This window comes from Akebia trifoliata, chromosome 15 (genome assembly GCF_017979445.1).
Source record: "Akebia trifoliata isolate Shusen 1 chromosome 15, ASM1797944v1, whole genome shotgun sequence".
NCBI classification, from domain to species: domain Eukaryota; kingdom Viridiplantae; phylum Streptophyta; class Magnoliopsida; order Ranunculales; family Lardizabalaceae; genus Akebia; species Akebia trifoliata.
Window position 1 is genome coordinate 17637030 of NC_141389.1, and position 27843 is coordinate 17664872.

At 33.9% G+C, this 27843-nt stretch overlaps 1 protein-coding gene across 11 annotated transcripts; it reads right to left on the reverse strand.

Annotated features, from left to right (window-relative positions):
* Positions 1–6938: 6938 nt before the first annotated feature.
* On the reverse strand, positions 6939–27533 carry LOC147384460 (DNAJ heat shock N-terminal domain-containing protein). 11 transcript variants are annotated; one of them, XM_086425159.1, is made up of 10 exons: positions 27093–27428; positions 26459–26531; positions 25439–25482; positions 23868–24309; positions 23527–23623; positions 23324–23413; positions 22161–22226; positions 19267–19335; positions 18903–19045; positions 6946–7540 (listed from the first exon to the last, which is right to left on the reverse strand). In XM_086425159.1, the coding sequence occupies exons 4-9, from the start codon at positions 24203–24205 to the stop codon at positions 18908–18910; spliced, it is 798 nt and encodes a 265-aa protein (XP_086281285.1). In that variant the 5' UTR covers positions 24206–24309; positions 25439–25482; positions 26459–26531; positions 27093–27428; the 3' UTR covers positions 6946–7540; positions 18903–18907. The 11 variants fall into 11 exon arrangements, 10 of the variants coding, with proteins under 10 accessions (XP_086281292.1, XP_086281293.1, XP_086281291.1 ...); XM_086425165.1 differs by lacking the exon at positions 25439–25482 and having other exon boundaries at positions 6945–7540; positions 23868–24296; positions 26464–26531; positions 27093–27429; XM_086425163.1 differs by lacking the exon at positions 25439–25482 and having other exon boundaries at positions 6945–7540; positions 23868–24296; positions 27093–27429.
* Between the last annotated feature and the right edge of the window lie 310 nt (positions 27534–27843).

Genomic DNA, 27843 nt, shown 5'->3' on the forward strand with positions numbered 1-27843 from the left:
CTGAAAAATGGTTGAAGTACAATGATCAAAATTCCCCTCACCTTTAATTAAATTTCCAAGCAAGTTATAACCTAAAATCGAAAGAGAATCGAAACCATTCTCTCTCAGTTTCGTCTCCTTCAACTCGATCGACTGTCACCTTTCTCACCTCTCTCAGCTTCGTCTCCTTCAACCCGATCGACTGTCAACCCTTCTCCCCTATCTCATCTGTCCCTCATGTTACAAGAATCAAGAAATATTTTACGTTTCTCATCTTCTCCAGCAAGTTCACCCAAACAATCGACTCTCTCATCTTTCCTTGTCGTTGAGATCCCTTCCCTCTCTCTATCTTATCTTTTCCTCACAACTAACCAAATGAAATGCCCTAATGGTAGACGAAAAATCTCGTCTCATTATAGACTGCCATTAACGACCTCTTCTGTAACGACAAATCTCGTCCTTTGCTTTTCGCCATTAACGACCAAGTAAGGTATCGATTTTTAATTTGTTTATTTTTATTACTGATTTTGCTGTAAATCAACTTGATGAGTTCTTTTCATTTCGGATTGTTAAATTACCAATTCTTCCTAATTCAATGCTCAAGTAAGTTTAATAATGTGATTAGCATCCCTTTTGCAAACATCAGTGCTCGAAATCCATTATCATTGTCAAAGTCTTGTGTTCATTGAACCATTTCGTTCTTTGTTATATTAGATATTCTACACTTCCTTCGTCAATCAAAAATTGAATCTTTATTTAAACTTTACAAATCCAAAAATAAATAACAAACAATACCCATACTAAAAGAGATAGGAAGTCTTATAGTTTAGGTGGTGTATGCCAAATCCTCATAATCCCTTCTTTACTTATCCACTTTAATTTGAAGTTTATCCACCCCAACCTCCAACTTCTCTAGACTTGGTTCTTTCTTTTCCACAATTGGGGTGGGATTTCCAATATTGAGTCACGGATGTTGCAAGCATTTTTCTGCCGTTGACCGCTTTTCTAGAGCAAAATCGAGAAGGGGGCACATAAATTCGGCAAACTCATGAGAGTTTTCAAATTTGTATTTTTTGACCAGAAGCCGATCTAGTGACTAGAATTTCAGCATTCAGATCCTCTTTAGGTCACCATGTCTATCAAAGAGATCTTTTGATCGAGATCCCCCAATGGCCATTTGTTATCAAAAGCACGGAGAACAGTGTTCAATAAGATTGTAACTTGTAAGATAGTTGGGGGGAAGAGAGTTTTCTCACCTTTCATGGTATCTTTCCCAAAAGTTCCATCATTAGAGCAAGGTGATCCTGAAATCCAACATATCATCTGACTCATGAGAAAGTGGAAAAATTACAAATATTTGGATAGTTTGTGTCAGGAAATTATTTCCAAATAACCTATGCCAAATTTTAAAATTTGTGATTGAGTTTATTTTGTAAGTTGGATTTTGATGACATTGGTTGATATTTTATTTGATTGTTAAATTATGAGTTGATTTTGATTTAGGATTGATTGAATGATTAGATGAATAGTATGTTAGGTGTTTATAAAATTACCAAACTTAAGTAAATTATTGTTGATGGTGTTTAAAGTGTTTTAAAAATTGTAGAATTTAGTAGAATTTTATATTGGATTCTTTTGAAGATTGTTAATGGTACTCTAAAGATTTGGGTGTTATTGAATTTTATATTGGATTTTTTTGAAGAATTTTATATTGGATACTATTGGCACCCTAACTTTTACTTTTCTCTTCTCTTAATCCAAAAAGACTGTTAGTAAATCTCTCATGTATTTTGTTTCATTAAAGTGTTCCTTTTAACCACAAATAAGATTTTATGTAGTATGTGTCTGCACACGCAACTGTTGTTAGGTATTATTTTGGGGAACGATGTGCTTAACATGTTATTTGATATTTTTAACATTTACTTACAGTGATATTTGTTTACGATAATTGTTTGTTTGCTTATGATTCTTATTGTTATTACTCATATTTTATTACATTTTTCATTATTTGTTCTTATCCATTACTTTTCATTTTTTTTAAATGAATAATCAAATTGTCAGATGCCGAGACAAAAAGTAACAGAACCAAAGAAACAGAGTCAAACATTGATTCCGCAAGATGGAGACTTTATCTTCATAAGATTTTGGTTGATATCTGTGTCGAATTAGTTAAGAAGGGAAAATGACCCAGTACTTCATTGAATGTATCAGGGTATTCATCTATAATGAAGCAATTTCAAACAACGACAAGGCTTAGTTACACTAAGAAGCAACATAAGAATCATTGGGATAAAACAAAAGGTATTTGGGCTAGATGGATTAAATTAAAAGCATGTACTGGAGTGGATTACGATGTTGTTAACAATAAGGTATTGGTGAACGATGAATGGTGGAACTCTTGGTTGGAGGTAATTTTCGATTAGATTACCAAATAGGAATATCACGTTTACCAATTCAAATTTATAAAATAAATTTATTTATTTTGTAGAAAAATAAAACTGATGCACAATGTCATTATGACAGATTAGAACATATTGAAGTGTTGGATATACTATTTGGAGGGACTTATGTTATTGGAAAATATGTTGCAAGCTCTTATAATCCTGGTGTGCGTCCATCCACTGAGTTATCTAGAGTAGTTGAGCACGAGCTTTAGGATGATGATGATGGTGATACATTGTTTCAAGAAACGCAACCACCAGAGTCCCAACCACCTGTTGATATTAGTCATGATGTTGATGGTGATGGTATCCCTCCATTTATTACACCATCGCGTATGAAATCTAAAAGTAACCTAGATTTCCAACATTCCAAACGACAGAAAATGACGAATGCAATTATGTTGGGACAATAAATTGAGCGTTTGATTGAAGTAGTTTCATTGATGACAAATGTGAGTAGTGTAACACCCCCACTACCACCTATACAACCTGGTAGCATTAGGGAGTGTATTGATTTGTTAGATGCAACAACAGAAATCATTCCTAATAGTGATCGTTATCGATTACTAAAATTATTCAGTATGAAGAAAGAGTACAGGCAAATTTGGTGCATGCTAAAAATAAATGAACTCCATGTTGGGTGGTTGGATGGCAAAATGAAGGATGCTCGAGTTCATCATTCTAAATAGTGTGTGATTTTAATTTATTTTTGTGTGTGGTTTAATATGTTTTTTGTATTGTCATCTTTCATTGATGGTTATGATTATATGCCACCCCTATGGTGGTATGACAATGCATGTCTATTTCTTTAATGTTTTCCTTGGATTGTGTAATATGTTCATTATATGGTGGATGCTATTGACAATGTTCATTATGTAATAAATGTTAAACATGTCTATTTTATTATCTATATTATTTGAATATTATAGTTTTAAATAAATAATTTGTACTTATGTACGTAGACGAACTTATGGATTCTAATGATGATATTTTCACCCATGATGGTATGTCAACCGACGATGATATGTTCAATAATGATGAAGTTTATAACGTGAATGCCGTAGATGATGATTTGTCGTTAGATATTTTGGTAATAGGTGCCATTGTTGCAATACATCAATACATTGACACCTTTATTTAAATCACATAAGAATTCTTGTTATACTGGAGTAGATTATGTGCGTGACATCATTAATAGACTTGGTAACACATGTTATGATTTATTTAGAATGGAATGACATGTTTTCCTAAATTTGTGTGACATATTAGAAGGGAGGGTCTGATAAAAGACAAAAAGATGATCTCAATCCAAGAACAAGTTATAATGTTTATCTATACCGTGGGTCACAATGAAAGGCATAGGATACTGATGGCTACTTTTAAGCATTCATTAGATACTATTAACAAATATTTTTATGTAGTTCATAAAGACTTAATTGAAATTTCAAAATTTTTTATCGTTCCTCCTAATCTCTACAAAGTCTCTATGCATATACGAACCAATGAAAGATATTTACCATATTTCAAGGTATTTTCTCAATGATTTCTTTCATTTATCATTATTTATAATAACGTCAAATATAATTATTTATATTTGAATTATGTAAATATAAGGACTGTGTTGGGGCAATCAATGAAACTCACATCAATGCACATATCTCGTTCATGCATCAAAATAGATTTCGAAAACAAAAAGACATAACACAACATGTTATGGCCACTGGTACTTTTGATATGACATTTACATATGTCGTAGCTGGATAGGAAGGATCAGCTAATGATTCTCGCGTGTTTTTCGATACTATTATGAAGTCATCATTACAATTTTCACATCCTCCTCCAGGCTAATTTTTTTAAAGTAAAGATAAAATACAACATTGAAAATGTCATTATTAATAGGTTGTCTTTTTTTTTCAAGGAAAATATTATTTGGTCGACTCTGGATATCCGTTGATGGAAGACTACCTCACACCTTACCGGGGTACAACATATCATTTACAAGATTTTAAAAGAAAGTCAAGGCTAAGAACAAATAAAGAATTATGTAACTATATGCATTCTTCACTTAGGAATGTCATTGAGCGATGCTTTAGAGTTTTAAAAGTCAAATGGATAATTTTGAAGCAAATGTCACGTTATAAATTTCAAACACAACGAGATATTACATTGGCTTGTATGATACTCCATAACTTCATAAGGAAACATGCAATTGCAAATGAAGAATTCTTACGTTTCGATGAAGAACAAATTGTAAAAGATGAAGGGGGTGCATCTGAACATAGCAATAATAATGAGCCTGTAGATCGTCGATCTCGTGTTACCATGGAGAGGACAATGAGTGGAATAAGTAATGCATTATATGATGCTTATGATAGAGCTTAAGAACTTTAATCTATTTTGGATTTGTTATTAATGAAAATTATAATTCTCTTTTTGTATGACATTGCAACACTTTTGATTTTTGTATAATATGTATTTGTTTGAATATTAATGTGTATGGGATGTTATGTGGATATCGGATTGTATATAAGATATTATGTGAATGTCGGATTATATATGGGATGTTATGTGGATATAAAATTGTGTATTATGCAGGTATTTTTTTTATTAATAAAATTTCATATGTCCATTTTTAAGAGGAGATGCTGTCGAAATTTCGATAAAATCATAAAATTTATACATTTATTTAAATTGAAAATAATTATTTTAATAATTTTTTAATTTAAATTTATTATATATTTATTGTATTCTGATCATTTTTTGTGTATTCTAAGTGCATTATCAACATTAAAGATATTCTGATCATTTTACCAGAATCCAGCAATAAAAAGTTGTAAAACAAATAGACTTTTCTGACTTCTGTGCTTCTGTAACGAGCAAGCTTCTGCCGAATATGATTTTTTAGGCTCTGGGCTTCTACTTCTTCCAGAAGCCAACTTCTGAAGTTTGAGCTGGCTTCTATAAATAACAGACCCTTATTTGCCCCACAAGTTAAGGAAATTTATTTTTATATTAATTTTTATGGGAAGAACAACGATAGTCCCATCACTCTTTGTTTTATCTTTAACAACTAAAATCCCATTTCTAACAAGCATAAGCCTTATCGCTAAGCCCATTGTGATGATATTAAGATCGTACACGTATCTGCCATCTCATGATATAACGCTCTCCTTCATTCTTCGAAGATCAATCATCTATATGATGTCCTATTCTCTAAAAGTCAACTTTTTGACTTTCTTCTCTAACAAGACACCATGTGATGTTTCCAATAGTCGACTAATTGACTCTTCACGGCATCTAATCACCATTGACTTAGTCCACCGTTATATTTTGCTATTCAACACATCAAGAGAAACTTCGAGTATTTGAAAAAGAAAATGTTGGAATGAGAATGGCACAAACGGAAACACAACGGTGACAAAAATGATGTGGTGGTGCACACATAACCATAGATGCTTTTTACTCATATCTCGCGGAAAAGCATCTACGATAATGTGTACGACACCAAGAGTTTTTGTCACTCTTGTGTCTCCCTTTTATCACCCCAGCACTACTCATTTGAAAATGCTAGCAAAATGGTACAGGTCATGGCACTATGATAGTGAATGAGACTTTGTACAACGGCGAAGTTTTGAAAAACTCTTTTTACTAATTATTTTGTACTCATTAAGGCGCCTTTCATTACTTATACTGTTTTTATACGAAGATCCGTGAACCGTTATTTGGAGGCGTTATTTTTGTTTATGGAAGCATTGTGGGTAATACAAATAGCTTTATGTTATTGAAAATGCTGGACTGACTAGGTTGGACACTGCATGCGACACTATGCTGATGTTGCAATGCATAGAGAACTGTTGGTTTTCTCACTTGTATCTCGAGGAAAGAAAGAAATCTATGATTATCTGTTCACTGCCACATCAGTATAATGTTAACGCAGAACAAGGTCAGTACTCTTATGTTGTATATATGGGTCAGGTTATTTTGACAAAATCCTAGACTACATTCTACTTAAAATTATCTTATATGGCTAAAAAGTTTCAGGTTGATTTCTTTCCGAGGATGATCTCTATAATCATAGATCAACCTCACCAAAAAATCAGCAAATTTTAAAACGTCAAACCCTCTGAAAAGTGATTACAAATTAACGGTAAAAAATTGACGGTTCACGATTCTTCAATTTATAAACTAGGGTTAGAAATTTCAAAATTGACTAATTTTTTGAGGATGATTTTCTCATCATAGAAATCGTCCTCCTAAAAAATCAGCCCATTCCGAAACTTTTAACCCATATTAAGACAAAATACTTTGTCTATAATGTTTTCTCTACTATTTGTCTCTGTTTTGGCTTTTTTTTTTTTTTTTTTTTTTTAATTTTCAACTCCATGTAACATCGTCTCTGCTATTCGTCGTCGTCAGTGTTTTATCATCATCACTTTGTTTGTGAACAGTGCCTCCCACCAGCCTGTAAACCACTTAACCTTGTCTCTGTGTTTCATTTGCCAGTATCAGTTTGTTCTTTCAGCAAAAAAATTCAGCAATTACAGTCGGTAAAAATATATTTAAAAAAAAAAAAAAAAAAAAAGGCAATTGTCACACCAGCAAAGTCTGTTATAGCAGGTTAAACATCAGTGTAGTAAGGGTATTTTGGATATTTAATTAAAATATCTGCTGATGTGGCAACCTGTGAGGGAAAAATGCCTCTTCCGAAGAGTTGGTTGGGGCCTGAAATCAACAAGTCAAAGGGCCCAAACACTAAAAAATCCCACCCTCTTTCTCTATGTGGCCTACTTCAGCTCGAGCAGTACCTTAAGAACTCAGTGTAGCTTACTCTTAACATGACAAAGGGATATATTGTAGAACATTACAATGAAATAGATAATGGCCTATGGAAAGGTCTACCTGTAGATCAGTTTTCATGAAAATAAGAGTTGATTTGATACCTTAGCCACCAGTGGAAAATTTGAGTCACACCTCGCCTCAAACGAAGCTTTTTCTTGGATACGGAAGCAAGAGATTAGCCGGTCAAAAGAGATGACGAAGTTGGGTTCAACGGGATTTGAACCTAGATCGTAGGATCAACACTCAACATAGAACTTCCCTATTTCAATTGAACAGTTTGTCTGTCAAAAAAAGAACCAACGTCAGTCATCTTTGTTAATATTAGAATTCTAAAAGTAATACTAAACTATATAAAATACTATAATTGTGTTATCATACACTATTTATACACGCAAGTTGCCCAACTATGCTAAATGATCGGATCATGCAAATCAACAATTTATCATCTGGAATAAAAGAATAACGTAGATTAATAAGAAACCATTTTTTTTTTTCCAATAGCTAATTTAGATCTGAAACTCAGATTGACAGGATAGCAGGAAAAACAAATGGAGAAGGGGAATCCTTCATCAAGCGATCTATCTTGATTGTAAGAGCCCCGTGACATAGGCGGAGAATTTGAGAACCATATTGATGTTAAATGATATATTCAGTCTACAACAAGAGAAACCCTCTGCCAGAAGAATAGTCCGGATTGAGGTGTACAGTGTAGGCTACAAGGCACCATCCATCAATATTTGGTAATTTTTAGTACATACACACAAAAGTCAGTGAATTTTTTCAAAACCCCTTTTCAACATCAAGATTCATCTTCTGCAACCTCCAAATCTTAAGAACAAGATTGGGCTTTTTTTTAGTAAGAAACCCAACAAAAATTAAAAAATTGTTTGTGTATTATCCAATAGTTTTGCAGATTTATTCAAACCACATGAACATGTACTTAGAAAACAAATAATATTAATGGAATTAAATTACTTTCACTATTGGCAATGTTGCCATAAATGTGACCAAACACTCAATAACCTATACCGACCAAACTATCAGGAATCCCTTTGATTGTCCAGAATTCCATATTCCTCCAATTGGATGATCCTTATAGTATAAAACATGTGCAGCTTTTAGCCTCATTAATTTTGGACTTGCCTATAACTAAGCCAAAATAGGATTTTGATTGCCAAAAGAGTTAGCAACAACAAGGGTACTTATGTGAGGGTGATCAACATGAGGGAGAACTCGTATAACAGAATTCTGGTTGGGAAAAATTCGTCGAGGTGTAAGGCATTTGCTGATGGGCACAAGGAGTTAGAACCCAAGTTATATCCAAGAAAGGAAGAAGTTAGCGAAGTGTAGTGTAAGTCCAAAGTCTGAGGACCAATAGCAGAACACAAACCAAGGTCTTGCCTCACATGAGACATGCAAAAGTTTGGGATCTGGAACTATCGGAATAATCGAGACTTAAATATCCAAAACCATTGAAGACGAACACTTTCCAGACGGGAGCAGGGACCATCTCGAACCCCGGTCGCAATTGCATCTCGAGACTCCAGAGGACCATCATCTGTCGAAACTTCTTGAATGTGTGGGGTGTGACATCACATCAAGGAGTGAACCAACCAGCAGTATCGATTCATTTTTGCCTATTCATGAGCCAGCAAGGAAGTGTAAAAAGATAGGAGTGACCTCAGCGTTCAGATCCAAGTTGTGAAATATCGGTTAATGCTTAATCTTCCTCTTTCGCACCCATCTATCAGCTAAGAAGTCAGTAAATCACAGGATCCACACTCTCAATCAACAGACCCCTGGGTATCATCACTCCCATCTCTTACTTTTCCAACCCGAAGCACAGTTCATTTGTTTCATTTTCTTATTGATAATATATCATGTCGATCTTTTAACTTGTTTTTTCCTAGAGCTGTGTTTTCCTTAAGTCACATGATTTGTTACAATTTGTGTCTTCTAGGTTCTCTAAATGGCACAATTATTCCTCTATGGGGAGTTAGCCTCAAGGTAAGATGCGATTTGCGGTTTGCGGGAAAGGGGTTATTACTGGTAAGAGCTTTGTGGAACACCAACTCCGTCAATCCATCGCAAGGCCGAATGATACTGCCAATCACAAACTAGTGGAGATGGGCAATGGGTCGCAACAGCTAGTTCCTTGATCTGCCAAGGAGCTTTAAAGTAACAAACACATCAAATTTTTGGGTAAACGAGTGAGGAAAAAACAAGTTATGGAAGTGGCAGTTCATTGGTAGTTGGACCATATCCTTCATATTGGAGTCAAGCTAGGACTAGTTTTTCCAAGAACCATAACAAGGCAAAAGTCAGGTCAGGGGGTGATGGTGAGAAACTAGGAATTAGGGGTAGTCTAGGAAAGCAATCTAAATGGGCCACCAACATCATCCCAAATGAGGAATGCCTTGCTATTGCAAGAAAAATCCTGGGACTTAACTAGATTCATCATCAGCATCAAAAGAATGATTCAAGATCGGCCGGAAGAATGGTTGTAAGGAGCCGAGAGGATCACAAATATAGGAATAGTACATATGTTCAACTACTGCGGAACTTAATAAAGCTCCATTAAAAATGAGGGGTATAGGTAGGAGAGGGAGGGAAGTAGGTTCTCAAGATGATGATTGTTAGAATCCTTCCATGGAACGTATGCAGGTTGGGAAAAGAGCGTATGTGAAGTCAATTATTCGATCTCAATCACCTCATTTCATTGTAAGAAACTAAGTTGAGTGACAATTATATCTGAGCTTTTTGGGTATCAGAGGTAGGGTTGGTATATCGTGCATCAATTGGCTCACGGGTGGAATTTTGGTTGTGTGACTTCAGTGTCATCTATGTTGTCACGCCCAGAAATCCCAACACAAATCCCTATGATTCATCAGTCAAAATCTCGAGGTGTGAGGTAACCAATCACACAACCTGTTAGAACATTCACAAGTAATAATACTTATGAAAAAGAAAATATACACAGCAGAATAAACATTTGACTAACATCTATACGAGAGTCTAGAGTAAGCTGAAGAAATCGACAAACATTGATACAAGTCATGATCCTCAATCTCATCATACATCAGGTTACAAAAATTTCTAAACTAACATGTTTCTTATTTACAAGTAAAAATCGTTAGGATCTTCTACTAATCCTCAAAGACACGGTAGCGGCAAGACATCAATTTGATCCTCCTCGAGGACCTCCTCAAAAGACTCCTCAAAGAACAGCTCTTCAAAAGTTGAATAATTTGAAAGGGAAAGGATAGGGTGAGTAACAGGGGAATGTTACTCAGCAGGATGAACGTCGTTGTAACAACGAGTCATACATGCACGAGTAATCATTTGAACAGTTAAATAATGCAAGTTTTTCATAATGTAACATACGATAAATGTCTAAGTATACTCAATAAACAGTTAAATAATTTCAACCTATCATTTCTATCATTTAAAGTAACCTATGCATCTTTCAAATAAAAATATCAATCAAATATCACAAAATAAGGAAAAGATACATAATAAGAACACGGTGGTGTAGTCGATAAAAGAGCAAAGAAACACGTCGATATAACCATCTTGGCTATGGTAATTTGTTATTTCAAACTTCCAATCCGACGTGGAATCCCATCGTTATAATCTGATTTTGTGGCCGGTTTAGCATACCACAGTTGGATGACCATTTATCTGGTTCAGACTGGCCGTTGACCAAGAACCCAATACTAAGTTCAACTAACGGTGAGGTCGACCGTTTGACGACTACAGACTAACAGTGATCACTAATTAGCCCAAAAGACCCTTCGTGTTGAAGCCTATCAAGAGGCAATGTATGTGAACCCCGCCTAGCTCTACACTATACAGAGGCCGCCTTTACATACGTTCCCTAGAAAATAAGTAAGAGAAATTCTCGAATCTCATAAGCAGTAATATGCTGTAAGGTATCTCATACTACCGAAAAGCATATGACATCTAGCACTATCCTAGATTGACTCGTCGCTTCCAGATACATAACAATACTTCACTTTTTATGGGTTTGCTACGAACCTTTTCTGGTAAACAAACTAGTTTATTTTTGTATACTATATACTAATTTCTTTGTATCGAAAATACAAACAACGTCTGGTAGTGCCCTCCAGTGATAGTTATCTGTCATTCCCATCCATCAACCATCTCATCCTTTTATCTATCTTTCACGTTTTACGTGGCATGGCCACTACGTAGAACTGGAGGTATTGTCACATCAATCAATCGAGAACATACGTTCTCTCTATCCATCTATCAATTAAATCGATCAATCTATCATCTAATTTCCTACATATCTATCAAAGTAATTTCATCTTTAAAGTAATTCGAAATCCATAGAGCATCAACCAATTCTATTCGATGGTTTTGGTTGAATTGAAAGACTCGGAAACAAAAATAAAACCATAAGACGTAAAAGCTGGAAATCTATGAAAATTTGGCTAAGTGTTGAAAAAATGATTTTTCAAAGTTGAAATTAAAAATGGGTTTTTTTTTTTTTTTTTTACAATCATTCCCAACGTTTCAAAATGGGAGGGGTTAAAGTAATACTTAACTGTTTTTAATGAAATAAATATAGGAAATGAGTAACATACTATATGGAAGCAACACAAAAAAATTAAACCAAACTCAACATTCAAATACTTTTTGAATTATTGATTTTTCATCGAAGCTCGATCAAAATCGATCAAAACCTTATATTACTCATAAAATACATCAAATAAATCAAATGTACTAACATAAATAAAAAATAGCCATGCAAACCTGATCCAATACGTTCAAATATGTATAAATGTGATAAAATAATTGATCTATTGAAGATCGCTTGGATTTTCTATGAAATTATTGCATAACTAGAAGGTAGAATGGAAGGCAACCTACTTTGAGCTATATTCGACGGTTGAACGGAATTTAAGATTGCCTCCGACCAATCTTCAAAATTTTCCTCTGGCGAAAATCGAATTTATTTGTGTCCACGTGTAGTCCTTGACGACATACACAACTTTCCTTCTTACGGCAAAGCTTGAATCGTTCTAATTCGATGTAGATCTAAGTTGCAAATTTTGAGGAAAAAAAAAGAGTTTTGTTTGGAGAGGAGAATAAGAAGAAATCAGATTTTTCTAATAGAATTCAAATATTTGTAACTTAAGTGGGATGTAAGTGTCATTTCGGGAGTTATTTTTCTCGAATGCCGATTTATATAATCTTATATTCTATTTCGAGTTATTTTTCGATACGAATCTAATGGTATGATCGGATTTCTCAAATTATTTTTCTAAAGTATCATTTACCTACTTAATAAATATCTAATGCGAAACTCGATGATTTTATAATTTTTCCGTCCGAACTCAAATTCAAGCGTGCTTACAGGGTAAAGTATATTTTTCGATCATTTTGAATCCAATGGTAAAATCAAATTTCGTTAAAGATGGACAAAACAAAATCTGAGTATTCTACCTTAAGTCGCTCTGTTAGAATTTCTCCAAATTTCACTATTTTATTTTCTCGAGATACTAATTAGAATTCGGGGTATTACATATGTAATGACTTATCAAATGTATTTTCCCAGTCAATTCTATGCATAGATATTGAGGGCAAAATAATTCGATGTTTTATGAAATTTATGGTCCTGCATTAGAAGGGGATTAATTACAATTTTGGATAGAGCTTGACGATGTTGGAGCTTTATGGGACAAACCATGGTGTATAGGTGGTGATTTTAATGTTACTTGGTTTGCCAGTGAGAGGAAAGGTCGATCAAGTCTAACAAGGCAAATGATAGTTGATGCAGGATGGAGAGGGAAGAAGAGGAAAATAAGCGGGGTTGGGGCTTGGGCTAAGGATTTGGGCTAGGATAGGGTAAACGCAAAAGGTAAAATGAAAAGTTTTACAACTACCATATTTTTCAATAGGGTAGAGGAAAGGGTTACGGAAAGGGGGAAGGGATTAAAGGAATAAGAAAATGATTAGTGATTGAGGTTCGTAGGTTTCCAAAATTCAAGAACTTAAGAAAACTAAAAGAAAAGAAAATTAAGAAAAGAAAAGAAAAGTAAGATTAAAAGAAAAGGAGATGGAATAAAAGAATAGAACATTAGAATCACACCGAGAATGGTGAACTCACTTCAAGAAATTCCATGAAAGAAACTCATTCTTTATGAGAGCTACTATTGCCTTACCAACTTTTACTAATGCCACACCAATTCCTATGTAAATCACCAAAGAACTGCACATAGTTGGTGTGGCATTAGTAAAAGTTGGTGTGGCAATAGTAACTCTCTTCCTTATGCATCAAATTCTTAGTGAAAAAAATATTAATATAATCTTATATATAAAGAAAATAAATATACAAATCTTGATAATAAATAAAACACTTAATATTTTGTATCCTTCTTTCAATGAAATAAATAATTATCTAATATTTATAAATTATTTTGTATTGAACAAATCCACACTAGAAAGAGAAACAGGCTAGAACAAACGAAGTTGAATGACTTGGTGTTCATGCAATACAACCAGGAATTGCACGAGCAATTCACGTTGAGGAAAGAGAATCTCAGTTTCTATGACCCCATCTCTATTGATGATCTTAGCAGATCATCCGTGGATCACAGATGCACAAGACGACCCTGTGTTCAAAAGGCCTAAGTTGAGCAAGCGGCTTTTGCACTAACACTTGGAGAAAGCTCAAGCCAAAGAAGAAGAGGCATTGGTCGACACTTGAGGCAACTAGAAAACAAAGATGAAGTAGTAATACAAGGTTAAGACGATGAAGAATTGGTTAAATCCGAAGACGAAGAGACTGAGGAGGATGACGTATATGTAGAGGAGGGAAATCATTTTGATGACGACGGGAATGGAAGCGATGACGATGATCCTAGTGGAGATGACTATTTGCCTATTAGACTTATTGTTTTTTGATAATTGACTATTTTTAGTCTTTTACTTACATGTGTTTGATGTATGAACTATGATTTATGAAGGAAAATATGAAATTTGTGCATTGCTTAATTATTAAGTATTTTTTGGATTTTTTTTAGAATTTTAGCATTTTTTTTTTTCAATTTTTCCTGCATTTTTTACAAAAAAAAAAAGTGTTTTTCCAGCATATACCACCGTGTATGTGATATGCGAACAGTCTATGCTGGTCGCACAGGGTTGCATATGCCATCTAACAATATTGAATAATATAAGTTTTTTCATAGAATGGACAGTTTTCACCAAAGGACCAATCAAATATGTATACGAAAATGACGTGGTTTTAGAAGACTGAGAGAAAATAAGGGAAGAAGTGGTAAACTTTTATGAAAGTTTATATTTGGATTCTTGTGTATATCATCCAACTCTGAACAATCTTTACTTTGACGAGATCTTTGACGACCAAAGGATATGGTTAGAAAGACCGACCAAGGAGAACAAGGTATACCAATCTATCATGAGTATGGAAAGAGACAAAGCTCCAAGCCCAAAAAAATTTACCTTGGAATTTTTTTAAGGTGTGTTGTGATACCATTACGAAGATAAGGCAGTTATGATGTTGGAAAAAATGGGCCCAAGATCACGCATTGTGGGTTTGTTGATGACATTGGATTCTTAGAGGCCTCCATTGAGCATATCAATTTCTTCAAATAGGAGTTGTGTTGTTTTGAATGAGTATCGAGCTTACGAATTAACTTAAACAAATATGAATTAATGGGCCACTCGCATAGATAACTTGGCAAGAATTTTGTGATGAAAAGTGGAATCCCTACCCTCAACATATCTAGCTCTTCTCCTTGGGGCTAATTTTTTTTAGATACCTTGGGTGACAGGCCCTTTGGTGCTCCATATAGAAGTCAAGCTATTTAAAACCATCATTAAGAGGATGGGTTGCAAGCTAAGTATACCTTTCTAAAAGGGAAAATTACATTGATAAAAAGCTCTCTTACTAGTATCATGATTTGCTTTCTATCTTTATTCACAATCCCTGGATTCATGATAAAGAGATTAGATAAGTTAGTTAGAAATTTTTTTGGCATGACAATTTTGGTATTTGTAAAATTCATTTGGTGGAGTGGAAAACAATCTATCGCTTCAAAGTACAAGGGAACTTGGGTTTTCATAATTTGGAAGAACTGAATGAAGCACTATTGGGAAAATGGCTATGCAGGTTCAAAGTGGAATGTTGTTTGTGTAATACGGCTATTAGTGCTAAATTATGGATAAGAAAATGGAGGGTCAACGAGGGGCTCCAAGGTTGTTTGGATGTAATGTTTGGAAAGGATATGCAACAATCTTCTAGAGTTAGGAAAATAATATCTGTTAGGGTAGAGATGGGGATAATTCATTTTTGGGAGGACATATGATGCAACTCGACCCTTGTAGGATCATTTCTTATCTTGTACACTACATTTTTTTCGAGACAAATTCGGCTAGAAAGTTTCATTAGGCAAAACACTTCAAAAGGAGATTTAATGATTGGGAGTTTCCTCCCCTCGTCACTAAGATTCTATCTCATAATATGTAATCCCCAATGTGGAAGATTGGTTAATTTATAAAATCTTTTAAGGAAGAAGTATTCTCAATCAAATCTTTTTATAATTCTCTAGTTAAAAGTACATTCACCTAAGGTATTGCCCGTGGATAACAATCTTTAAGAACTATTTTTGTTGAGAATCAGACAAGATAGAATCGACAACCTTTTGTCTAGTAAAAGGGAGGTGAAGTTAGTTGGTAAAGAAGGGTGTGAGTAGCAGTACAGAGTCAAAGCTTGAACAGAGCTTCAACCCTTTCAATCGAGGACTCATGTCCCATCAATGGAGACATGCCATTTTAAATAGAGGGGCCCTCTCTCTCTCTCTCTCTGCTAGTTCGTATAGAGGATGCCAGCTAGGGTGTTAGATGGTAGGTACACCTGGTCAGCGTCCAAGACTGACCTTCCCTTCTGTTGTCAGAAGAGGTCAACCTATGACAGCAGCAATCCCATAAAGATCCACATAAAGAGGAGTCAGCGTGACTGACATTGTTGTTGCACACTTGCATCTGCAGAGCCTAAAGCACTCATCACATTAGATGTTATTTACACAAGAGAGGCCCACCAAACCCTAACTTCGAAGGTTCCCCCCCACTTTTGTTGTTAAAATGTCAGCTCTGTCAAAAGAATTGAAACCACCTGATGTCTTTGGCACCATGGCGTCTGTTGTAACTTGTAGAGGCATTTGACGGCCAACTATGTTAGGCGTCATCTCACGGGCTTAGACGTCTAAGATTGCATGTGTTTGCAGCAAGTATCATGGCGAATGACGTTTAGCGGGCAACACAACACCTATCGAGGAATGATCCATTGGCGTCCACGTCTCTTAGGATAACCTCGAGATCCACGTTCGGATTAGCCTATTTACAAATTATTAATTCAACAAAATTTCCCAATCTGCTATTTGGATAAATAAATAAAAAAAACCATAAAAAAGTAACTTCTTCATGTGCTCGACATTTGCTAATAAAATCTTAATAATTGATAATTTTTGCTTTCTCAAGATGATTTCTACAATTCGTGATTTAGAATTGGCAAACTTGGGATTTCCAAGATAGAGCAAAAACCCTATTGCATTTATTAATTTTTGTTGTGTTTTAGGGCCTTTCGAGAAAAAGAAATGGTCGAATGTTCAAGGGGAAGGAGTATTCTGTCTAAGATATTATCATGAGTATTTTTATCTCATCTTTTTGAGGAGCAAGTTGTTCGAGGATTTTAAGGGAGTTCTCTTCGAAGATTTTGTGTTCCGATGGGATGCAATATTGAGTTGTAATTTATGTTTTTTAAATTTCATTTGTAATCTTAATGGCCAACTTAACCATCCAACCTATTTCAATAAAATTATTGTACCTTCCAAAAATAGAAAAAAAAAAAAAAACTTACAAAACTAGATCCCAAGTGTAATTGTAATGCAACTAAAATTCCAGATTTTTTCATGCAAAGACTAATGGTAGATATCGTAAATTTCTACTAACGAACATAAATTTTTAATTAGATATCCGATTAAAGAGTTGTGAGATACATTGAATTTTTATTTTTATTTTTATTAGTAACATCATTTATTGAGAAAGTGGTCGAGAAGACCTACTACAGATATAAAACAACTAAGGAAAGGCAATGGAACAAACCCACTCCCACCGAGCAACAAAGTCCTTGAAGAAGACACCCCTAAACTCGACAAACACCTTACATCAAAAAAAGATACAAAAAAGACCAACAAAGAAACCTTAGAAGCATCCAAACCCTTGTCTTCAAAGCATTTTCTGTTTCGCTCCTTCCAAATCTCCCAGCAGATAACAAACGGAATAAACCTCCAAAGCACTCTCTTGGCATCAGAAAAATTCATTAAGATATAGAACTATTTTACGACTTCGGGGGAGATTTTGATGTTTGTTCTGGGTATTTTAGTTATTATTAGGAAACTATTTATGTTATTTAAAATAAGTGGCAAGAATTTTCTTAGTAGGTCTTAAAAAAAGTTTCTGAGCCTTGTTTTCCGTTAAATAGTCGGTTACAAGAACATGTAAGGAGACTTTTGATTGATGATAATATTTTTGTAGTTTATCTTGGAAATATTTTTTTTATTTTGTATCAAAACCAATCTCATTTTTTCGTGCATCATTTGATATCAAAGCAAGTTCCTTCCTAGGGAGCATGTGCTGATTAACAAATCGAAGCAACTATGATCAACAAAAAGATATGTTTCCGAATAATGATGCAAGTGACAACTGGAATGTTGTATAAGGAGATCCCATATATGATGTCTATGACGCTGTTTATCAAGTCATCACACTATCAAACAACATATCATCTATCATCGCATTCATGTAACCATCCTCATGCCATCCATTATTATACCATCATCTACCAATCAAACATAACCATGGCGATCTATACAGAAGTTACCCGATGAAAACACCCAACCTTTAGAAAGTTTTGGTCGAACTATTTTCAAGAGAAGATGACTAAGACAATCAAAAATCTGGATCCCATAAAAAGATCACAGATCAATAGTCATATGAAATCGCAACAAATAGATACCGAAAAAGAGGTCTACATTCTCAAATCTCTTCTGATATAATTATCATTAATTTCTAATGGACGTAATTTTCCCAACTCAGATACCAAATTGACAAGTCGTCAAATGTGTTGGAATGCTTATTCAGAGATCTAACAAAATACTATTTGCATGCCAATCAGCCTCATACCATCCAAAGTTGCATCAGCTGGCGTCAATGTCAAGTAGGGTTGACAAGGGCTACTCAGGTAAGGTTTTAGGATGAGTCAAGGCTGTGCCAGGCAATGTGAACAAATTCAAAGTCAAGTCAGACCTGAACCAGGCCAAATTAGACTAAGTACGAAACGATCCTGATTCACATGGGACCTTTAACTTTCCATCAGTCAATCCTGAATCTGATCAGGCGAGATCTAACACAAGACAGCCAAATCATTAACTAAAACGACATACAATTGTTGTAGAAATGATATACGCAGGAATTCCCATCCTCTCAAAAAAAACTTCTCTTTTTTTTCTTTTTTGTACTTATGACAGGATAAATGGTAAACTTGGTCTTACTTGCAAATTTTAAGATTTATCAAGAAAATTGCTAGAAGATTACCTCTATCAAAGCTTCTTTACAATTTCTTCATTTATACGTTCGTAGTACGTCATTCTCTGAATTGAGGTCATGGCCTCTTCGAACTTCTGGTTCTTGAACATATTTCCAAATGATTTAGACCAAATTTTCAGTTTTTCTATTATCTGGATTAGAATCAAAGAAAAGATGATAAGTACATCAATCTAGTTGCACATATTCTATATCTGTGACAAGATGGGACAAACAGAATGGTGGTGTTTACCCCTTCTGTATGTGTGCCACGTTCATGGCACAAGTTGACACGGCATTCTTCAGTCTTGCTATCTAAACTTAACCATTCCTCTCATGGAAAGCGTGTAGTATGGAAAAAGAAATCAAGTTATACCTGACTCTGGATTTGCTTTAACGCCTGAGAGTTAGCAGCCTCTTCCACAGCTTCCCTAATTTCCATTATCTGTATAAAAAAAAATGAAAATTTTAGAAATATTGCTAAATTCAGAAATAGAACAACTTTCTGGCAAAAATACTCTCTTATTGACAAGTAGGTGTCATAGATGAAAATGGAATCGAGGAAATATGTCTTAATTGATTATATATTGTGCTTAAGTCAAGCTCTTCTTGAACTTCCAATCCTCACGCCTGGGCCTTTTACAGTTTTACTTGCTCAAAACTTGTAGTAGTGACTCAACTTATGTCTTTTCAGACATAATTACTGGGTGAAGGTGGGTTCTGAACTCAGGTCGTGGTTTCAACAATCACAAATGTTATCCAACTGAGCAAGCTCTACTCAAATCCTTTTTTGAAGTTTGAACTTCATAAAAGTAAGGGTATCATTGAAATTTTGTGCACAATATCAGAAGACCTATGGAATAACCTTTACTAACAGTATGAGCACTACAGGCCAACGAGTAAGTATGAGCTTTCTTTCCCATAATTGAATAGGATGCACCATGGGATTTGAAATAACCTAAAGAAATGAACCCAAACCTGACAAGAAATGGACAATGAATAAGAAAATGATTGATAGACTCCCCACTTGACTTGCAGCATAGCACACAAAAGTTGACAGTAGTAACTCCCCTTTCTATAAGATTATCCAATGTTAGAATTTACTCCTATGCAGTCGACCAGAAGAAAAATGAAATCTTAGATGGGATCTTTGGTCACCATATAATAGAAACGGGAAAGAAGGTCTGACAATTACAACAATGAAATTGTAAAAGAATTTAACCGAAAACAATGTCCCTACGATCTTCCCAAACTCGAATGTCCTCCATTGAGGGTTTATGTAAGTTTGGGAAATACATTCGGTAAGATTGGTGACCTCTTAAACATCCCACTCGTGTGTTTTAGGCTGTGGTTGCTCTATGTAACTCATTGAACTTCCATCAAACAGAATGAATCTATTTGGCTTGAGCTCTCAAACCTTCCATTTGAACTTTGGAAACCCCTCTCACTGCGTTAAGTTGGATATCATTTGGGAGGTCTCTTAGAGATAGACCCTGGCACTCACAACTTCTCTGATCTAAGTGTGTTCAAAATAAAAGTTGATGAAGGCGTTTCTTCACTCACAAGGTGGATCAAATTAAAAGGTGGGGCATCTGTGTTCATCGTTGTTGTCTCTTTTGAATGTAAGATAGCACTTTCATATTCAATGCTTATTAAATTGAATGGTAGCGTGTATAGCTATATTACATGTGTAACTAATGATTAAGTGAGAATGAATATAAAGAGGTTTTTCAGCCATCATGAACCAGATTTTCATATTTGTCTCATGGTCGCTTTTCATGCCATTCTTCTTTTTTGTATAATTAATATGATTTACATAAATGTGATTTGAAGGTACGTTAAAAATAAAATTTTTTGCAATTTTATTGGAATTGTTTTTTTAAGCAACCAACCTATGATTTCTACTTAAAACTCTATGTATGAATAGATTTACTTGTTGAGCCTTCCCCAAAGCTCAACGCCCTATATATTCCCTTGAAGATTAAGTTGAGACTGGAATACATAATCGGTGTTTGTTTTTGGCAAGACAGGAGCTCTTTTGTTGAGCTTTCTCTTTCTTTTGCTTTCTTTGTTTGGGGGCTAGCTCAGCCTCCTTTATCTTTTTTCCCTTTCTTAATGAGAATTTTACACTTATCAGAAAAAAAAAGGTAATATATGTACAAGTTTTAGAATTTTGTAATTAGATAGTCAATTCTAATCAAAGTTATGAAAAAGAAACTGGATGCAAATATAGTTTTGGTTACTTTGAAGTTGTAATTGTGTATTGTGAATATTACGGAAATGAAAGCAGGTGGTGTTTACAAGTTTGAAAAAAAAAATTAAGTACAAAAATACAAAGGAAACTCCATCGAATTTTCTAATAATGAATACATAAGTTAAGGAGTTACCAAAGGTCACTCCTCATGATCTGGAAATTTAAGTAAATTGGAATTCTAGATATTGGGGGATGAAAATTGAATTGACGATTTATCTTGTTTTGGAGAAAACTACAACTTATTGACTTCATCACATTTTCTCTCAGTAATTATCTAGATAATTTTAAAACCAAAATGGTATTCTATTTTGTAGAAGAAAAAGGAAACAGAGAATGATTATGCAAAGAATCTATTTTTTTTTTATACCTTGGGATGCAAATAATCTTACTAAACATGTTGTCCTCTATAAATAATCCTTAGAAGGCACCATTTTTTAACTTCCTGTTAGCATTTCTGGATTAATGGTTTTTGGTTGAATCAATTATAAATACTATCAATTCTAATCAGAATGGTTACCAATGGCCCTTACTATTGTGTGAAAATAACTACAAAGAACTCAAGAATAATATTTTCAGGGTTTACCAGATAGAATGTTAACATTTTCACTTGAACCATAAGTCACAAATGAAACATAGACTTGAAATTAACTAATAACTATTTGTTGTCATACCATGTCTATTCCTTAAAAAAAAATCCTTCCAAATAAATTTATATACATTTTTTTATAATGGAATTCTCACTGTCACATAAGCAAGGATTTATGCTACCAAATCATTTTATATAGGTAATACAGCTGGCAGACACATTTTGGACTTTCCCACACAGTTGCGTTTCCTCTCATGGCAGTACAAGCATTTTGTTTAAAATTTATTTCTATAACAAGACAGCTTAAGTTAAATGTTTAAAATGTTGATCACAAAAAGTTATATCGTTAAATATTAAGACAGAAAAGCTGTCTTGGTATAGAAATAAATTTAAAGAAAGATAGGCCAAATCAGACTCTTCTAGAATATACCTCGGCTAGCAATTCTGGTTCTGACAGTGTTTTCTCTTCATCCACGTGTATGCCTTCAAGCAGCAACTGTCAAGGAGGAAGGTAATATTTTTTTTAATTTTTGTATAAGATAAAGTATATAAGAATAGGAAGAGACTAAGCAAACAGCTCAGAGGAATAGAGGGAGAATAGATAAGGGCAATTATAAGCCGAAACCCACTAAGGCATTGTCATTGCATACCCAATCAAAAGAATCATTGGACTTCCCCAACGGCCAAAAAGTTGGATCAGTCACCTCCAACCAAGAAAGGATGTTGAATTCTTCATGGATTAAGGCCATGTTGAGCAATTTAGTTATTTAAAATATCCTCAGTTACTTGATAGGTTTTGTTTTGCAATAATGTATATATATATATAGATATATATATATATAGATATAGATATATATATATATTTTTTTCTCAAACAAACCACTCATGTACACATTAAAAACAGTGACTAATGATACAGGTTCACCACTGTCACTGATACTACTTTAAACCTTATCAACCCTTAGAAAATTGCTGCAATCAAGTACTTATCTTTTCTAGTTATACTATAAGCAGAGAGAATGGTACAAGTAATCCAGGATTTTTAAATTTTTCTCTAAATACCAATCCAAAAAAACTGATCTCATTCAAGTGATTAATTCAAATGAAAATAGCACTAGATAACTCTGAATTTAAGTAGTACAACAATATCCCGAGAGTGAAAATTTTCAAACCTTCAAGTAAAATAAAACTGTGATGATAACCAGTGGTTTAATACTAATAAAAATGCCGAGCATTTGTACACAGCAAAATGTAACCAATCCTTGAACATGACAATGAAAAACATCTGAGATCCAAAAATAAACCCTCACATCCCCCCTCCCCCCATGGTTTTAAATCTTTTCCAAGATTGAGACGACTTGTCTGATATGTCTAGGTATTGTCCACCAACGGGATGGATAGACAAGTCAAACGTAACGAAAGAGATTTAAAACCACAGTTCATTTTTCTCATTGTTGAACGAAACAACTCAAATGTATCAGAAAACTTGTCCGAGATGACTCGGTCTCGTTCATGAACAAGACATCAAAATGAGTTCCCTCCCCAAAATATATATATATATTAAAATTAAAAATAATAATAATAAATCCTTACAAGGTATATTGCCCTTGACAATGGCTTCCTAAGCGTGTGATAGGCATCAATCACCCGAGCAGACTGTTCAGCCGCATATTCCCTTTCTTTCTTAAGAAGACACCAAAATCAACATAAATCACAAATTGAACTATTCAAATTCCCCTAATTCAAATTATATATAAAACAATCATGATAAAAAAAAAATTATATATAATACAAACCTCAGATTTTGTATGAACTAAATCAGGATGCAATTTCTTTTGCCAATCTTTGTACTTTCTTTCAAGACTATGATCCTCTATTTCATACCCTTTCTCTCTGCCAATATTCAAAAAGGAAGTTAACCATTTAAAAAGGATATATATTGTATAATCATAATTGGAACAATTAGGAATGCTATTTCCAAGCCAAAAAAGTTTTCTTTTTCTTGAACTCAGATTTCAGTATTGAATCCAATGAATTACAATATAACAGTAACATGTACCATATTTACAGGTTTGTTTTGTTCATAAAGAAAGATTTTTTATCTGTCAAATTCAACAACACTTTTATGAACACTTACAGCTCAAAGATCTGGAAGTAATTGATGGAAAGATCGAGAGGTTGAATACTTCTACAAGACGAGCAAGTGAGAAATAGTTTTGATTCAGCAACAGTGCCACAGTTCCAACATGTACTGATGCTCGTATCTAACGATCTAGAGCAGAAATTTTTGCTCAAAAACTCGTATTTCGTTGGAAAACTATCGTAGCAGCTGCTGGAAACCCTAAATTCTCCAGATTGAAAAGAAGAACAAGAGAAAACCCTCCAAGATTCAATTTTGGAGTTGAAATTAGCTCGAAAACGAAAACTTCGAGGAAATTTTCTGCTTAAAATTGCGATTGAAATTTTGTTCAACATTTCTGAGGTTCGATGATGAGTTTCAATTAATTCGTTGACATTTCGACATCTGGAATAGTTGTAAGGCCTCGTTTGATACAGCTGCCAAAATCTGCTGTCAAATTCTGTTGTAAGAAACTACTGTCAGAAACAACTGTAAAAAGCTGGAACACTGAAAAACTTGTTTGATAGAGTTTTATAAAAGTGTTGTATTATTTACGAGAATCTGGTAATTATTGTTTGATACAGCTTCTGAATTCTGCTGTATTAGGGTAAAATAATCAGAATACCCTTAATGTTGATAATGCACCCAGAATGCATCAAAAATGATTAGAATACCCTTATAAATATATAATTACATTAAATATATATAAATATAATAAATTTATATTAAAAATTTATAAAAATAATTATTTTGATTTTAAAAAATTATAAAAAAATTTATAATTCTATAGAAATTTTGGCAACATCGCCTCTTAAAAATGGACAAATAAAATTTTTCTGATAAATAAAATACCTACATAATACACAATCCAACAACCACATTACATCGTATATACATAACACATTCACATAACATCTCATTTATATTTTAACATCATTTAAACATAATAACCATAGCTAATATAATAAGTAAAATTGAAATAAATAAAAACATGAAAAAAATACATCCAGAGCAATGTTTTCTATTAGTGAAAGTATTTTCATATTTGATTTTAATATCTCAATGCACGATCTTTTAAGTCTTCCTCACACTCTTTTAAGACATCTCACTAGAATATTTCTTCTAATTGGAGCTATAATTGACCTTCGTTAAACAATGTCAAAACCATCTCATCAACTTTTTCTTAGTTTATCACCTCTGGGAGCTAATGATACATTTTATTGAGTGTGTTCATTTCTAATTTTCTCTTTCCTAGTCTTTCCATTCATCCTTGGCTCAACAACCCTCAATTTAGATGCTTCTTGACCGCCCAAAATTCATCTCCATAAAAGCATAATTGGTCTTACTAAGACTTCTTGGCACTGTCTTGGTACTCGTCAATCACATAGCACTCCAAAAGCACACAGTCCTTTTAACCATCCAGCTTTGATCCTATGAGAAACATCTTCCTCAATCTCTCCATCCTATATATAATAGACCCAAAGTTGATACTTGATACGATACAAACAAGAAATATAACATTAAGCCAAATTAATTACTAAAAAATATATATAAATTGAGTAAGAAGCCAAAACAGAATGAGAACATACATGTGGTTCTAAACTTCTTAACTTCCCTAAATTGCCAAAACTACCTATCAAACAAAAAAATAAAAAAGTAAAACGATTGTCAAAACTAGGTAAGAAACTTTGATTTCTTTCAATGGTCATAGAAAGATTTGGCGCCGCTCACTAAATTCTGTGGTTAATGAGATTTGTGAATCGGTGGTTCCTGTTTGGAGAAGAATCAACAGAATAGCTAATAGCATAAAAACAGATCCAAGTTCAGTATATAGGAAAAACTGATATGCTGCCTTGATCTTTCTTTGTCTCGAACCCCATACCCTTATAATAAGAGTCAAGGCTGGCCCCAAAGCTCCATTGACCAGGAAGAGAGACAAGGAAGCATGATAGAGGATCTGTAAGCAACATTTGAACAAATCCCCTAGCACAATCCATTACATTCTAATTGAACCACCATTTCAAGAGTCATAAAATAATTTGGGAACAAATTAGTCGAAGAAATTATATTAAAAAAAACCGAAAATTCAAACACAATTTCAAAATAAAACGGAAAAATTGAGTTCTCAACTACTAAATCTTACTTCATTTGACTACAAAACCAGATAATTCAACTCGTCTGATCCAAAATTCTCATCACAACAGTCTTGTTCAACCATTCAAACCCCTGTCTTGAAGAAAACATAGCACCCCCACCCAAAAAAATAAAATAAAATTAAATTAAAAAAGAGAGTATAGTTTCAATTTTTAACAGAATCATAAAAAAGTCACCAAACCATTCCTTCCACTAAATCAGCCAAAATCTTCCATTTTTCACAAATACAAAACTCATTTTCTTCAACAATCTTCAAGGAAATAAAAAAAAAAAACTCCAAAACAATTGGTAACTTAAGGTAATTTGCGTGAAAACTATTGGTAGGAACCAAACATGTTGGATTTGATAACACTCATCATATAGTTTATCTTCAAATCTTTAAAAAATATAAGAATATGGAACCTAGAAACACGAAACTCGTAGCAAAACAAGTTAATTATAGATTTGAGACGTACCTCACTTTCTAGTTTGAGGGCCCAAAAAGTGTCATAGTCTACACTGACTCCACCAATCCCGCATGTTATTCACCTAAAGCAGAGTTTCAATTTTCTCATGAACCCATTTTATAGCAAAGGGATTCTACAAAGAAGTTATGGTTTTCTCAATTTCGTTTATGCAGAATATTCATCTAAAATTCCACAACCTACTTGCAGCAAATTCAAAGGAGGCGTGAAGAGAAAAAATATATAACATAAAATCGTTTTTTTTAATGATTTAGAGACACAATTAGCTCAATCATTGGAAAATTTCCTAATCTATATGATAAAATATTGCAGAATATTAAAATTCCACGAACAAACAGATAAAAAATATCCCAATTCTGGGGCACTAACTACAAACTTCTCTAGCAAACTCAAATCTTTTGAGAAACAAACATGTAAAAATAATCAAACTCAACAAAACTACAACAAAATCTCAACAGGAAGATACCCAGAGCACCAAGAACAATCATTTGGGGCGCAGAATTGAACTTATTTTTCTCAAATCCAACAAGTACAGCTAAACCCCCCCAAACAAAGAAAAAATTGAACAAAATTCATAATTTTGATCAGATTTGGTTTGATAAATCTGAAACAACACCAAAAATACCTTGAGAGTTCCGTTGAGGGTTTCAAAGACCAGAAATTGCAGTCGCCCGAGGGAGAAAACACTGTCCGAGGGAGAGAGATCTGCTCTCGAGGGTTCTGTAGGTTCCAAACGAGGAGGGTTCTGTCGTTCTGTCGAGATCCAAACGAGGAGGAAGGTTTGTCGTACTGTCGAGTTCAGAACGAGAGAGGGTGAACCGATGAACAGGTTCTGTTTTTGTTTTATGGATTAAGAATAAATAAATACAGTTTACTCTTCAGGTAATACTGGAACCGCACAAAATATTTTGACGGTAAAATGACTCCACGAGAAGGAAATCGGGAAGTAACGATTTCTGTACTTCTAAAGTGTTATTTTTGACTCTTTTAAATGTCTTTGATTATGTGAGAGTCAAAAATACTTTAAAAAGTCAATCCACCTAGACCCTCAGATTTCATTAAAACAATAATTTGAATCACTTAATTCAATTAAAATAAACAAAATGCAGACAAATAATATCACACAGTTCCAAATCTCGTGAATTTCCACTCAAAATGATGCCATCAAAGATCACAAAGTAGAGAAAATGCTCCAAATCAGTTGCACATAGAGAAATTTACTTTCAAATATCGAGGAACATAATTGCACATAGAGAAATTTACTCTCTCTTGAACTAAGGAAATAGAGAGAATGAATTCGTTACTCCTCTCTCTCTCTTGTTCTCTTGAACTTGAAGTCTATGCCAAAGTCGTAAAAGAAGAAACCAATCTATCGT